Raw genomic sequence first — 17,105 nt, 5'->3', positions numbered from 1 at the left:
TTTTACTTTCCCCGGGCAATCGGGCAAGTGCTTATGTAGCACCCTGCTTAAATGGTTTGAAAAACTATAATTTGTCAACCATTCACTGGCCAACATCCATCTTAGGAATTGTACATATAAAAAAAATGTTCTCTTCCCGTTTTTTTTATTTTGCTTCGAAGAATACAATGATTATTTCAGTTGAAAAATAACATGCCAGCTGAATGTTTAGTGATTTGTAGGTGACAGACAGTAGTTTCATGTTGAGTAATTGCAATGCATCCCGGGGAATGCACCACTGAATGTAATACACCTTGGGACAATGCTTTTACAGCACAGACTATTTCATAATTGCATGTACCTAGGGGAGGGGGATAATTTTTGCCTCAGATCTCAAATGTTTAATTGATTGCAATGAAACGTACATGTAATCTACTAATTGCTTTTTACTTCCTTTCCAAAAAAAAAATATTTTTTTAATGAAAATTCTTGGGGTCACTACTCTAATCATAAAACAAGTATTAAGTGTCTATAATTTGTAAATTAAACATACTGAAAAAGATTTTTACTTTGGGTAAAAAAGGTATTTGTATTGCATTTTTAAATGAAATAGTTTATCTAGAAGTTAGGGGGTCTGACATGCAATTACAAAATGCAGTTTCTTTTTAACTTGTAATCACAATTTAGCCTTACTTTAAAAAAAAACAGAGAACATAACCCCCCCCCCCTTTTTTCCACTGTTAAATTCAAAGGTTAACTTATTTCCATATTCACCCATTTCTAAATATGTAGTTGACAGGTGTCCATTTTTTATTCACCTTCTTAAAGCATAAATACAATATATCATCTGGCCAGATTACATATCATGTGCCTATCCAAATCAGGTAAAAATAGTACAAACCCCCAAGGTTTTGTATATAAACAAAACTATGTTGCACAAACATACATACTTAGAATATATCTATGTGTACTATAAAAAATTAATCTCTTGTAAACTAAAATATATTCTACATGTATAATTCACTGTCATAATTGTGAAGACGGGTCCCTGAAGAAGTTGTCGTTTTTGTACTTAAGTGCATCGGGCTGTGACAGTTTCATATCAGCATCTGCAATGTCCTGCTTGATAGCTGCTATCAATGAATCTACAAGTACAAGGCAAAAGAGGAAATAGCAAATATAACTGGGTTATTTCATATTTTCAATGTTGTAACAAATTATCATCTTTCTGATATTCACATCATTCAAATGTCTTACTAAAAAAAATTCAGATTTCGAATTCTGAAACAGCTTTACTGCCCCTTGTGCTGATCTTAATAAAGTTACAATTGCCACCACCCTGGTGGGTAAGTGTTTCATAAAGCTGTACATAAATTAAGAGCGACTTTAAAAACGGCTTTAAGAACGACTGGTGAAACTTTCTTGCATGCTAGATAATCACCAATAATGAATATCATTTAACACAAGAAATGATCACCAGTTGTTCTTTAACTTACTCTTAACTTACGACCAACTTCATGAAACAGCCCCCTGGTGGTAGTTAATTGGTACGTGCTAAGATTAAGTTTTCTCAAATTCCATTGAATATTTCCATTTGGCCTCATACAAATACGTTCATAAATATCACTGACCACCACATGGCAGTAATTTTTAAATTTAAAATCTATTATAGTCCCAACTTAAGTAATAGTCCAATGTTGTATAGTTTGAAAAAAAATTGAGTATACAACAGAATCAGCATGCAGTGTTGTCCAATGCAAATTTGTATGATGTATGATCTTTACAGAAATTTGAAATGTCAGCAATATGAATAATAAGTACATGTAACTTCATATTCCATTGTATAGTTTGAGAATAAAACAGAACCTGCATGTAGTGTTGTCCAATGCAAAATTGTATGATGTACTGTATGATCTTTACAGTATCTTGAAATGTCAGCAATATGAATAATCAATAAATCCATACCTTATGTAAATAAAACATTCATAGCAGACCTGTACATAATGTACTCCTCAAGCCACCACAGAAATCGACTTACCAAGACAAGGGTAATTCTTTTCAGGTCTCATAAAACCGAGGATGCCAACTTTCAGGATTGAGTCGTAAAAGTCATCTTTAAAGGTGTGCATTATATGTGTTTCCTATCAAGAAAATAAAGCAGTGATGTATGAAAGTGCATATTGGGTGTGTTATTTTTTCTTTCTTTATACATGTTTCAGATATCCCAGAAACAACAGTATACATGTACACTGTAGGGAAGATCCAAGCTATTTGACTTGTGACGTACAATGTACGGGACATTTAGAGACTTTAAAGTTGTGTAACATAAAAAATAAATGCACAACAAAGAATCTTTTATGGATTTTGGAAGGCCAGTCGTGTCCTCTTTTTTCATGAAAAAAAATTAATGATCTACAATTCCATTAACGATGTAATGTTTTAATTAATATGCACTGTGACGTATGGGACCAGACAAAAGCTGATTTTTGTTTATAAAAAGTTTGTCATTCAAACTCTGTGAATTGGAATAAGCTGGAAATCTCTCATTATCATGTTTTCATCTTGTATCTTATCATGTTTCATTTGCCATGAATGAAATGATACAACTCATTGGTGTTAATTATGTAAAAGCTCAAAATGTAAACAACCGTGCTGTGACGTACGGGACATGTGACCTACGGGACATTTGTCCATGTGTAAGACGAATGGGGAAAGTGAAATTTCATCAAAATTCATAATTAACTTGATGCAAACCAAAGTAAGTTAAGTTTTACATGGATTATCATGATTGATATATATTTCTTTGATAGCATACACCGAAACAAAACATAGCAAGCTCTTCATGACCTTATAAATATTATGAAAGATGTCTTACAAATAATTCCATGCATGTTAAACGAATGGGGAAGTGAAATTTCATCAAAATTTATAATTAACTGGATGTAAACCAAAGTAAGTTAGTTTTACATGGATAATTATAACTTTTATATACGGTAATTTCTATCATAGTATATTATTAAACAAAACATTAAAAAACTTTATGACCTTATAATTATGAAAGATTTAATTAATAACTTAACTAATTAATAATAATTAATGTTATTTATTACAAATTGTAACTTTATTATCAGCCTTTTACCAATATTCAACCACTGATATAATATTATTTATCTCAATTTAAATTAACTTTGCTCCTTATTAAACAAGGCAAACGCCAAGCGTTGTCTCACCTGCATATTGCAGTCATGAAGAGACTGCATGTCAAAACTACAGGTCATGTCATTAGTGGAACAAACAGATTAAGGTCATGCCATTATTTGAACAAACAGATGCAAAAAGCATCCAAACATACAGTACCAGTCAGATATCTTTAATACCTGTTTCGAAGCTATAGAAAGTTATTGTGTGTACAACACAGCACAGTGCCAGTCATGGAAAGTTCACTGACCTTTGACCTTATTCAAATTCAACTCATATTCGAACTTGACCTGTGCCTTCAGGAGATGGACCTCTGTTATGAATTTGGCGATCTCACCTCGAAGCTATAGAAAGTTATGTGTACAACATAGCACAGTGCCAGTTATGGAAAGTTCATTGACCTTTGACCTTATTCAAATTCGACTCATATTCGAACTTGACCTGTGCCTTTAGGAGATGGACCTTTGGTATGAATTTGGTGATCCCACCTCGAAGCTATAGAAAGTTTTGGGGTGTTCAGTTGTACAACACAATTGTGCCAGTCATGGTCAGTTCATTGACCTTTGACCTTATTCAAATTCGACTCATATTGGAACTTGACCTGTGCCTTCAGGAGATGGACCTCTGGTATGAATTTGGTGATCCCACCTCGAAGATACATGTATAGAAATTCATTATGTGTACAACATAGCACAGTGCCAGTTATGGAAAGTTTATTCATTTATTGACCTTTGAACTTATTCAAATTCAACTCATATTCGAACTTGACCTGTGCCTTTAGGAGATGGACCTTTGGTATGAATTTGGTGATCCCACCTCGAAGCTATAGAAAGTTTTGGGGTGTACAGTTGTACAACACAATTGTGCCAGTCATGGTCAGTTCATTGACCTTTGACCTTATTCAAATTCGACTCATATTGGAACTTGACCTGTGCCTTCAGGAGATGGACCTCTGGTATGAATTTGGTGATCCCACCTCAAAGCTATTGGGTGTACAACACAATTGTTGACGACGACAACGCAATCGAGGCCGGAAATAGTGATACCTGTCTCGCTCTGCTACGCAGGCGAGACAAAAATAACCTTCATTAGAATTACATAGAAATCGTATGGTGTGTCCCTTAGACCCGTACGTCACAAGGCTTAATTAGCTGATATAATTAAAAATGAAATTAATTCAGTAAATTCACTTTAATTTTTGGATGTATAGTAATATAAATTAGAACTCTCCAAAGTGTGAAGAAAACTGTTCAACTTTTTCTTAAAAATAAAATCTAAAAAGTAAAATGAAACATCTCATATATATGCTAAATTGTGACGTACGGGACACAACCTGTTGGTCAACAGATAATTAACTTAATTAATTTTCAAAATCATTTTTTTCTCAAATTTTTGCATGAACTTAGCACAACAAGTCCCCACAGAAATATTTTCAAATATATAATTTGCATTATTTGCAGATCAAAAAATGTGATGTCCCATACGCCATGCTAATTAATGATTTCTTGGAATCATGACCTTGGCATTCATTAACTTTACGTTTTCAGAAGAAAAAAATATAGGGACAAAAACTTCAGAGTATAAGCTTTATTAAAAATGGCATACAATATGGTAGATTTAGGCTAAGATTTAATTTTGGCTTCAGAGGGGACAATAGCTTGGACCTGCCCTGTAGCAGATTTTGATTAATGTGCATTTAATTTTTATATGCACCATGATTAATATCTGATACTTAAGAGAATAATTATTAAACTTGATGACGAAAAATTCAGTCAGCCTTTTCAAGACAACACTAAAATCTACCATTACACTTTTTCTGGGCCACCCTGACCCAATACACATGTATTTGTAACCTTTTGCTATGCTATTTGCTACTTCTCTGAAACCTGGATCAATATCAGGAAAATGACTAGGGTCAAAAGGAATTGCCTGGACATACATGCAGGATACAATTTGAATCCTGGATAAGTCATTGCAGTTCAGGGGCCTGTTTCATAAAGGACTTACAACTGTTGTAAGTCATTTATGAAACAGGCCCCTGATATTCACTTCAATAATGTATCTAACAGGAAATTTCAAGTTGTGCCTATAATATCATAGAATTTAAGTACACACGGAATCATGAATGAAGCAAAATGGTGAGTAATTCACTAACTATACTGAAAAGATCTTTAATCAAGGGCAATACATGAAAGGGGGAGGGGGCTGGTTTAAATTTGACAAGCAAAAAAAAAAAACTAGGGTTTTGATACAAAATAAAGCTGATTTTGAGATTTTATTTCTGCTATTTAGCATACATGTACCTACCAGATTTCCAGGGGTGCTGTCTACAGTGAATAATACACGCAGCAGCGCTGACCCCACCCGGCCCACTGCTAAATCAATAGTATCCCTCCTTTCCAAGGGCCATGGTACAATATATTAAAGGAGAAATATATTGATTATGAATGTGGTCTTATTATATATCAATGGAAAGGTAATGATGTGGGGATCATCAGTGGGTCATTCAAAAATACCGAAAATAATACAAAAAGGTGAAAATCGCCGATTAAAAAACGCTAAAATGCCCCTCCGAAATATGCCTCGCATCGGTCTCTGAATTGACTGGAATTTGATGACGTCACTGTCTGTACGAGAGGCGTGATTGGCTCTCCCACGTGAAGCTCCACTTGCATGCAAAACCTGTTGCGTGGTTACGTTTTCTCCACACTGTCACTGAATACTTCTATCACGAAATGAAAGAAAACCCAGAATTTTATCTAGATTTGGATTTTTCAAATTGATGATTTTAAAGATGAAGAGAATGATGATGAAGTGAACAACACAGTGAGGTAGTTGGAGGTAAATAATGGGGGAACAATGCCGATGATTATGATGAAAATCAACTTGCCTGACGATCACAAGTAAAGTCACGTACATGCCGATTCGCTACCAACTCATGCAGCTGCTGCTACAAGTGGTAGCTATACGTACACCGCGCGGGCCAAATTAAATCCATGAAAATGAATAACCACATCCAGAGAGAGTCTATCATAAGAAGGAAAATAATGATATAACTGTACTTACAAACAAGTGAATAATCCGAATTAACCTGAAAGCAAATCAACTCAACGAATAGCAGCAGACGATATGCACCGACGATAAACTTCATGTGGCTGGGATAGATTGTCACTCGTTCTGTTAGATGTAATTTGTAACTCATTAATTTGACAAAATTACGAAACTCGGGGAATTATTTATATATATCAAAATATAGTAACATCTCTTATTATTTTTGTATTACGATAAAACCTCTTTTGAAAGAAAACGTTGAGATAAACTAAAATTACTTTTAAACCCCCCCCCCCAACATGCGTAGCTTGTATGTCATTGCAAACAAACCATCGCAAACATGCACGTATTCCTTCCTTGCTGATTGAGAGCTGTGCAACACGTGCATAGATCTATTCTCTCAGTCTCAGCCAAGGCGAGAAAACAATACGGCATGTGTTGTTGTGATGGTTTGTTTACGATCACATAATGCTACGCATGATGGGATGATCTTTTACATCTGATTTCAATTTACCTCAACGTTTTCCTTCAAAACAGGTTTTATCGTAATTCAAAAAATGATAAGAGATGTTACTATATTTTTATATAGAATAATAATTCCCCGAGTTTCGTAAGTTTGTCAAATTAATGAGATAAAAGTTACATCTAACAGAACGAGTGACAATCTATCCAGCCGGATGAAGTTTATCGTCAGTGCATATGCCATATCGTCTGGTACTATTCGTTGAGTTGATTTGCCTTCAGGTTCGGATTATTCACTTGTTTGTAAGTACAGTTATATCATTATCCTTCTTATGATAGACTGTCTGGATGTGGTTATTCATGTTCAGCATGAATTCAATTTGGCCCGCGCGGTGTAGCTAGCATTTCCAGCAGCATGAATTGGTAGCGAAACGGTATGTACATGACTTTACTTGTGATTGTGTTGCAAGTTGAATTTTCATCATCATCATCGGCGTAATTCCCCCAATTTACCTCCTACTACGTCACTGTGTTGTTTCACTTCATCATCATTCTCTTCATATCAAAATCATCAATTTGAAAATCCAAATCTAGATAAAATTCTGGGTTCTTTCGATCATTTCGGGATCGAAGTATTCAGTGACAATGTGGAGAAAATGTACCCTTGCAACAGGTTTTGCATGCAAGTGGAGCTTCACGTGGGAGAGCCAATCACGCCTCTCGTACAGACAGTGACGTCATAAAAAATCCCCAATTTCGCGGACGTAATTCTGCGTGTTTGAAGCATTCAGAGAGAGAACTTTAAACTATCAATTAACTGAGTTTCATCCGTCTCCATGATAAATGATGTACACCATCGTGTTCTCCTTATTTTCTCCTTTATTGTGATATATGATTCTCCAGTTTTACGATTTTCAATATATTTCTACTTTAAGCCAAATCCTTATCAAAATTAGTCAAGAAAATCTCTGTCTGGCCCATATCAGTATAAACACACAAGATCTTCAAACTCAGATCCTGAATAATCAATCTCAAAGTCAAATATATGTACCTGCAAAAAAACTAAGATATGACTGTAGTACATTACAGGGCATGTAGAGTGCAGGATGTGTTCAGCTGTATGAATATTGTGCCCTTGAAAAGCAGAGTTGTTTTATAAGTGAACACCTGAATGTACCTGGTACATGATACTTAAGTACATGTATATTTTAATGTTTTTTTTCATTAATGCACCATGAAATGGTAATGATAGTGATAAAGAAAATAAGACCTATCACTGAAAATTTTATTACGCCATCCACAAAATAATTAAGGAAAGCCTGGGAAGCTACAAAGTTTTTTTTCTCGGGGCTCACAGAACATTGTTGTATTGTTGTTGTCTACATTCAACACTCTGCATGACGGAGTGCTTTTGGTGTTGGGGTTCACTCAATTTTGAGCGCAACTGTATATCATCCTCTCCATCACACATATTCACTCACCATAGATTTCTTTTCATTTTTGTAATATGGATTCCAACCGATACTCATCACCATCTTGTGCACCTCTCCGTCATCTACACAAGCCCAGCCATAATAGACCCCGGTGGTTAAAGCAGCAGGCAGTTTCTCCACAACATCTTCTGGAAAATTAGCTGATGGAATACAAACAAACATACATTGTAATACCATTTTTAATTCACAGACAACGTCAAGTTTATTAAAACAAACAAGGAATGTTTTAAGGGTACACTGTGCTAAAACCTGAAAATAATTACATATTTAAATCAAGTGAAATTCATAAAGCAAAATGCTGAAAGTTTTTATCCAAATCTGATATCAAACAAAGTTATTGAATTTTAAAGTTTAACAATGTATATTGTGCATTTAAAAAAGCACACTGTCATGAATACGCAATATGTGGACTGATAATGTCATGCGCACTCTCTCCTCTTTCTACATGAAATCATAGGGGAATACATGTAGGTACTTGGAGAAAACCACAAATACCTGATTATTAAAGGACAAGTCCACCCCAACAAAAACTTGATTTGAATAAAAAGAGAAAAAATCAACAAGCATAACACTGAATATTTCATCAAAATCGGATGTAAAATAAGAAAGTTATGGCATTTTAAAGTTTCGCTTCATTTCACAAAACAGTTATACATGTACATGTATGAACACGGTCGGTATGCAAATGAGGAACTGATGACATCACTCACTCACTATTTCTTTTGTATTTTATTGTATGAAATATTTTTATTTTCTCATCATTGTCATGTGAAATGAAGTTTCATGCCTCCCTGAACACGTGGAATCCAATTATTTTAACATTTTGTGCTCCAGGCAAGGAGGTCCTAATCATCAAATTCATAGAAATTAAAATATTGTGTTTAATTCAAACAATAAAAAACAAAAGAAATAGTGAGTGAGTGAGTGACATCATAAACTCTCATTTGGATTTAACTGGCTCGTTCATATAACTATTTTGTTAAAAGTAAGCAAAACTTTTAAATGTCATAACTTTCTTATTTTACATCCGATTTTGATGAAATTTTCAGCATTGTGCTTGTCTGATTTTTCTCTATTGATTCAAATCAACATTTTTCTGAGGTGGACTTGATCTTTAAGTACATGGCCTATGGGAAAGTTGTCTTTGCCACTTTTCATAATTTACATGTACAGGTACATGTACTTTATACCCAGTTGCCAATTTGAAATCAACATAGCCTTAGATATCTCAATTTTAAAACAGCCATAACTTTCTTATCAATTGGCCGATTACTCGCAAACTTTCACCATTCTGTCTTATTTTTCTCCATTCTAACACAACATTCTCTGACCAAGGCTGGACTCCCCTTTCACCATAAAGACCAACTTGACTGAACCATAAAATGATAAATTAATGGTAATACTACATGTAATTACACATGTTAAGGGAGAAATAAAATTTTGATTCACATGACATTGAGAAGAAAATAAGAATACCCATATTACAAAAGAAATACGGTAGTGAGTGAATAAAGTGACATAGTCTACATCTATCAGTACCCTTTTTGCATACACTGTACCAACCAGTATGTGCTGTAATTGTTTTGTGAAATTAAGACAAACTTTAAATGTCGCATCTTTGATTAAATTTTCAGTGTTATGCTTGTTGGACTATTCTCTTTTTTATTCAAATCAATATTTTTGTTCGGGTCGGCTTGTCCTTTGAATTCTGTAGTGCACAGTCCAATAAAAATCTTTGTCATGTACACACACACACACAGAAAATTATGAACATTGCATTTTTTTGTTTAAATGTTGAGTAAATGTGGAGTCCACATTTAAAACAAAAAATGCAACACAATTTTCTTTGTGTAGTGTACTTAAGTAGAAGATTGGTGGACCAAATTGCAAATTATACCATACGGTCAGGAAAATTATCTCTGAAGTTGCAGCAATCATTATCTTTGTCTTTAGTACACATTATCAGTACTGGTACATGTACATGTATGTAGTCATCCAATTTATGTCAAACATGTACTGTAGGTGGGCAAAAATTTGAAAGTATTCTTCCATAAAATAAAATTTCAGAATGGGGATACATGTACAGTAATGTATGACATTAAATATCAGCTTGGCCACTGATATGCAATGACTATAAAACAGTTCTATAATGACTACTAAACAGCTCTATGCATTTTCATGATATATCATGAAAATGCATAGAATTGTTTTTTAGTCAAAATACATGTAATGCACACTTTGAAATGTCATACACTACATGTACATGTAACTTTGTTATTCCCGTCCGATTTTGATGAAATTCTCAGTGTTTTGTTTATCTGATTTTATTTCAATCTGTTCAAATCATATCATCTTAAGCCTGAAGTACATGTAGCTCTTGAAAGTTAAAAAGCTGAGCAGACATGTACATGCACTGTAACAAGTATATCTACAGAACTAAAAGGCAGTGTAACCCTGGAGGCCAGTACTTGTATGAACAGTGATAAAATTCAATCCAATACAACCAGAGTCCAGAGTACAAAGGGTTTGTAATTGTTATTCAAATCAAATTAAGCCTAATTTTGTTTATTTTTCTATACAGTTTGAAAATTTAATGTGATATAAATTATAAAATTCAATTCTCAAATTTCAATAGCTGGATGAATTTGCAGAACATAATATTAAAATTGAAGTTGTGTGCTTTGTGTCTTGGCTTCACACAATGGTAGGGGAAAAATATTATTACAATACATGTATATGGGGCTGGGTGCGATTTAGCCCCTGAAATATCAATTCAATTTATTTATTACCGGTAGGTAAAAAATCACATGGATAGATGTGAGGATCAAACACCCTAGGAAAGCCAGAAGCTTGAAAAGCAGGGGAATCCATGACAGATAAATTACAGAGATATAAATACAGCAAATACATGTAAATTACAGTAAGAATAAACAACATAAGATATAACAATTGAAATGAAACAAGTTACAATGATTTTTTTTCAAATAGCACTGAAAACTAAAAAAGGAGCCCTGCAAATTCTAATACGATATTGATGTCACATCACAATGGCAATTCATGATGAATTCAGAACCGATAATGCCTAAAAATTTCAGGAATTATTCACTGGCCTGGATGGTAAAAGTGGCAATGCCTCGCAGCAATAACATCCACCAGACAAAGTGATAACATTGGCTGTCAAGTTTCAATCCCACAGTTGTGGAGACATGCCCCCCCCCCCCCCCTCTTCATATTCATTGAGTAAAAAGTAATGGCTGATCACTTGCTGTTGCAAAAGTCAAACACTTTGAAAATACACCATAAAGGACATGTAGGTCTGTACACAAAAAGAAAAACAACACAGCACCAAATGGTTTTCATCGTCTGGCTGTGCAATCAGCACATTGATGTACACAATCATTTTACATGACAAAGGCCAAAACAGCAGTGTAATGTATCCATCAGGGAAGTTTCCTCACTGATGCTGTCTTTAGAAAAAAAAAACAACTTTTAGTCAGACTGTATTTTAAACTCTATTATTATAGACGTCGAGTCCTTATTGTCAAATCTGTAAAAAATGGAATATTGTATGCCGATAATTCTAAGAATAAAAAACAATAGAAATAGTGACATCATCATCTGTCTCATTTGCATATCACCGAGTTGCGCAACTTTATAAATTATAGTGATATAACTTAAAACACTTTACAATTACAACCGATTTTGATGAAAATTTGCTGTGTCATGCTACAATGTAGTTTGATTTTTTTCAACTCAACATTTTTGGGGATGGACTTGAGCTTTAAACTGGACTGCAGAATATGGGCCTAAAGGTAAGTTAACATTTTACAAAGAAAAAAAAATTCTATAAGGTCGCATTTCATAAGTTGGGTATGCAAAAAGGGTGGCGTATGAACAATTTTCCACACGGTGCCATGGATAAATTGTTGCTACATCACAGTATCTTGACCAAATTTATTGAGTAATATCTCATTTTGAAGCTAGAACTATAGGCTAAATATATTACTATGAATTAAATCAATACAATATCAGGAACAAAAACTATAGCACATTAAGTTTGAAGTAACAGGGGTGGCGGAGCCGGTGGATGCGGAGCCGGTGGATGTGGTAAATGATAAAATATTAATTAAACCTACATGTAATTAACAACTTACTATAATATGTAATATGACTGTTATCCTCATATTTCTGGGCGTTTTAAAGCAGGGAACAACTAAATGTCATAAAAATTTGACAATTTTGAAAATATGCAGCATTGGAATACATGTGTATGTCAGCTCTGATCTGCAACCTAATCAATTAGTAAACCGGAGAGATTTGGTTAATTATCTAATTTGTAATCTTAATTTTTAGTACAAATGTTGTGTATCATTGCAACAAACATTTCTACCCATGATATTGTCATTTTGCCAAGCATATAAATACAGTGACAGGTATTTTGGGGGCAAAAATGTGAAATTAAATACTGTTAATTAATTAGTATAATTAATATGCATACAATAATAGATAATTATTTGATTTTTGGTACAGATTTAATTATTGATGTTTAAAGATTATAACTGCAAAATACTAGGGTGATCCAATGTTGCATTAACTTTTGACACCATTTTATGTGCAGCAGGTCCAATTTGAGAAAAACACATTTCAAAATTCACATTTACATTGACGTCTATGTAATAGTAATAATTAGCTGTTAATTAGTCATTTTAAGGAAAAATAAAGATATTTGAGACTTAAAACTTTTTCATTATTTAGAGAATGGTAATAGCTATAACATATCAAAAAATAAAATTTTTGACCATTTTTCCCTGTTCGCGAAATTGGACCACCTTATGACATGCGACCATAATCATTTTTACAAATCCTTCGGAATGAGTCTTATTTGCACATTTACATGTAGTTCTCTTCTTCTCAACTTTAATGAATTAGTACCATGAATCATCAGTTCCTGAACTTCACCTTGTTTACAATTTACATACCAGTACATTTTTTGTCTTGCTCTGTACAACTGACATACATGTACGAGTGCACAGAATCTTGGAGAGTACACTGAATTAGAGAACAATGTTTCCTCACCAAGTCCAGATGTTAAACTTCCTGGCCTGGCTATATGGCAATCACTGGTGTTCAACTGTGATTTGTGAGTGTGCCAGCTAACTCAGCACAAAAAAATTATCCAATATTAGATCACTATTTTGTTGACAAATGTTTGTATTGAATGCAAAGTAAGGTTTCAATTGTATGTATTTTAACATCAATCTTTAGTATGAGGGTAAGATTAGGTTTAGGCTTCAGGTTGTACAATGGATAACTTACTGTGTACATGCAGTCTTAAACGGGAAGTTCATCCTGATAAGACTTTGTTGTTATAGCAGAAAAAATTGAAGTTCCTCGGAAAATCCATCGAAGACTAATAAAGTTATTATTATTATTATAATTTAAAGTTTTTGATTTGTGACATCATATACAACAAATTCGACCAGCCGTTTCATATGAAAATAAAATTCAGAAATATTGATTTTTTAATGGTGCATGGTGACTAAAAATATCTTCTTTCCGGACGTTGCTCGCATACATCACAAATCAAAACACTTAACTTTTTTTCGATTTTTGATGGATTTCCTCAAACATTCACCAATATTGTCTGCTACATGTATTTTTACAACAAACTTGTCAGAGGGTGAACAAGCTTCCCCCTTAATTAATTTTATACCATAATTTTTCAGAGGGGCTGAGTTGTCCTAACTTGGAATCTTGAGTTGGCTTGGACCTGATTTGTTAGAATGAGAATTGAGATGCCTGACATGACAGTCTGACTACCTATTCTATAACTAGGATTAGGTAGTCTTGAGGACGCAATGATGATGATTTTTTTAGATATGTCTTACATTCTTTCATCATTGACGTCTTGACACTCTCTCCATAACGCCTTCAGTGAACGACCAAAACAAAGATGGATTTCCCCCAAAAATCCATCTTTTTAAACCGAACTAACTAGAAATTTGTTAATTTTATTAATTCTTACACCTTCCTACGCCTAATGCGTAGGAAGGTTTTAAATACTACTTTAAAAAATGTAAAAAAATGAAGATTTCTTACCTAACTGATGCCGCGTAGACCTCTCGTTCCACATGTAAACAACGGAAATACAATAGCGTCGACCCTTGAACCGCTTATGTATGACGCACTTCCGGAAAGCAATGCCGTCTTAACGAACAATTTAGAGATAAAAAATTTTATTTAACAAATATTAAAATTATTTTGTGATCATAAATAATTTATATATATTGATATAAAATATTTATGATCACAAAATAAATTTTAATATTTGTTAAATAAGATTTTTTATCTCTAAATTGTTCGTTAAGACGGCATTGCTTTCCGGAAGTACGTCATACATAAGCGGTTCAAGGGTCGACGCTATTGTATTTCCGTTGTTTACATGTGGAACGAGAGGTCTACGCGGCATCAGTTAGGTAAGAAATCTTCATTTTTTTTACATTTTTTTAAGTAGTATTTAAAACCTTCCTACGCATTAGGCGTAGGAAGGTGTAAGAATTAATAAAATTAACAAATTTCTAGTTAGTTCGGTTTAAAAAGATGGATTTTTGGGGGAAATCCATCTTTGTTTTGGTCGTTCGCTGAAGGCGTTATGGAGAGAGTGTCAAGACGTCAATGATGAAAGAATGTAAGACATATCTAAAAAAATCATCATCATTGCGTCCTCAAGACTAGGATTAGGGGCATTTTCAACATAGTACAATTTTTACAATAATTTTGTCAATTACCAGTTGGAATCCCAAGTTCCTTGCTTCCTCTTCCAAACCCTTTGATGACACGGCCTTGTGTGAAATATGGCAAATTTTCCGCCATTGTAGTTAAACACCGAAGAGTTGTTCTTGGAAAATGTATCATATGACATAGGCCACATGCACTAGGCCTCTCCCACTCACTCACTCACGGCTGCTCAAGTAGACCGCCGGTAACTACCGGTACCTTACTGCGAGTAGATCCCGGGATGGATATGGGAGTGGATAGTCGAGAAATGGCATGAATGAGCCTGCGGCTGCGGACAACCTCCTTTTTCAGTTTTGGTCGGACTGAGTGATGACTGATGAGTAACGGTTTCTTGATATTTCCCTATGTTTTCGATGTGGCAACTGACGGCGAAAATGTTCATATGAAGGAAATTTAAAAAAAATCACCAAAAATTAAAATCCGCACAGCAAGAATTAAGAAAGAGTTAGAGCGTGGGTCAAAACGAAATCGCCGGCAGTTTCGTATGATTCGATTACGCAATTACGGTACCGATCAGACAGTATCACTAAACACAAATACGGCCGATGTGATCATAACTGATCACACCTCTTGGATAGCTCGACCCTACATGCTGTGAGGCGTCATAGCCAACTCATTTTGTATTTGAGAATTTACCCCCTGATAATCAACTTGCTCACTGCGCCGAGATTTGAGGGCCCCCGATCCGGCCGATCGAGCACTTACTGTAATTTGCCCTCCATTGCTCCAGTCTTTCAAACTACCAACGGCCTGCATGACCCTCAGTGGCCCTGGGATATGGTGCTGAAGCACCCCCAAAATTTTAGGGCCCTGGCTGCCGTAATTCATAGGCAGCATCCCCATTATGAGTGATAGACTAAATGTAAATGAGAACGACAATTAGTAGGACAACTCCCTCCCCTTCAAAAAATTCCCTACACAGGTGCTTGAATGTTTAAATTCACCATTTGTCAGATCGGAATATCAAACATTTGCAGCTTGCGCTTCGCGCTCGCATTATTGAATTTTATGATAAAAAATATTTAGTTATAAATCTATATACGCGCACGCATGTTAATTCAGATACGTATGCTTGTTTTAATATTATTATTATTGTTGTTGTTATTATTTAAAAACGTGCTTAAATTATAAATTTTCAGATTACTATATTTGAAAAGATTTTCTGCTCGCGCATCGCGCTTACATTATTTGGAAGATACCCCATAAAGGTTAGTTGAGTGCGTTTGAATGCCAAAAAGTCCACACACACAGCTTCAACATAGTATTGCGTAATATTGCAAAAAATGTCATTTTTCAGTTCTTTATTATGTAAACCATTTACTTTGTTTGTACTTTGCTCTCCTTTTTGTTTGAATAAATTCAATAACAATATCAATATCAATAATTTTACTCTAGATTGATAGGATTATAAAAAAAAATATTCACTGATGTAAATATTATTGAAATTAATTTACTATTTACGTCTTGCTATTCATTTGAAATTGTCCATGTTCACAACTCTGCTATAGGCAAACACCCCCATTGACCAGTCTTTCAAAACCACCTTATTTTTGAAAATCGGTGTTTTTTATACCCTTGACGAGTGCACGTGCGGCCTGCATCCAAAACTGAAAACACCCCATTAAACGCATTTTTTTTGTCTCGCATGTGTACTTGCAGTATATTTGACTCCCCCCCCCCCCCAGAACTATAACCAATATGAATTACCAATACTTTTCCTGCTTTGTAAAACATTAATAGAGTCCTTTAGTCTTAATCTCAATTTTTTTACATTAAAGTTTATACACCAATCCTCAGTGGCGTACTGGCCAGGATTGGGGGGGGGGGGGGGCGAATTCGTCAAATTTGACAAGCAAATAGAACGGCAACCGGTGTGTTGGCTCAGTTGGTAGAGCGTCCGTCTCACAACCGGAGGTCAGGGGGTTCAAACCCCGGCCGCGTCAGACCAAAAGACGTAAAAAGATGGGAGTTGCTGCTACCCTGTTTGGCGTTCAACGATTAAAGGGATAGAGCCTCGTCGATCTGGCGCTGCAAAGTGGCTGCCGGGCCCACGATCAATTGGGCAAAGCAAATTTTCGGAGTACTTCATTTCATGTCTATTTCGAACAATAAATAATATTATGG

General features: G+C 34.7%; 1 protein-coding gene across 1 annotated transcript; it reads right to left on the bottom strand.

Annotated features, from left to right (window-relative positions):
* LOC121411245 (riboflavin kinase-like) lies at window positions 1-15,571 on the bottom strand. The gene is made up of 4 exons (XM_041603859.1): window positions 14,972-15,571; window positions 8,172-8,323; window positions 2,018-2,120; window positions 1-1,124 (listed from the first exon to the last, which is right to left on the bottom strand). Exons 1-4 carry the CDS (start codon window positions 15,096-15,098, stop codon window positions 1,006-1,008), a joined length of 501 nt encoding a protein of 166 aa, XP_041459793.1. The 5' UTR covers window positions 15,099-15,571; the 3' UTR covers window positions 1-1,005.
* Window positions 15,572-17,105: the final 1,534 nt, after the last annotated feature.

This window comes from Lytechinus variegatus, chromosome 3, assembly GCF_018143015.1.
Source record: "Lytechinus variegatus isolate NC3 chromosome 3, Lvar_3.0, whole genome shotgun sequence".
NCBI classification, from domain to species: domain Eukaryota; kingdom Metazoa; phylum Echinodermata; class Echinoidea; order Temnopleuroida; family Toxopneustidae; genus Lytechinus; species Lytechinus variegatus.
This window is presented reverse-complemented; position numbering and strand designations above follow the sequence as displayed.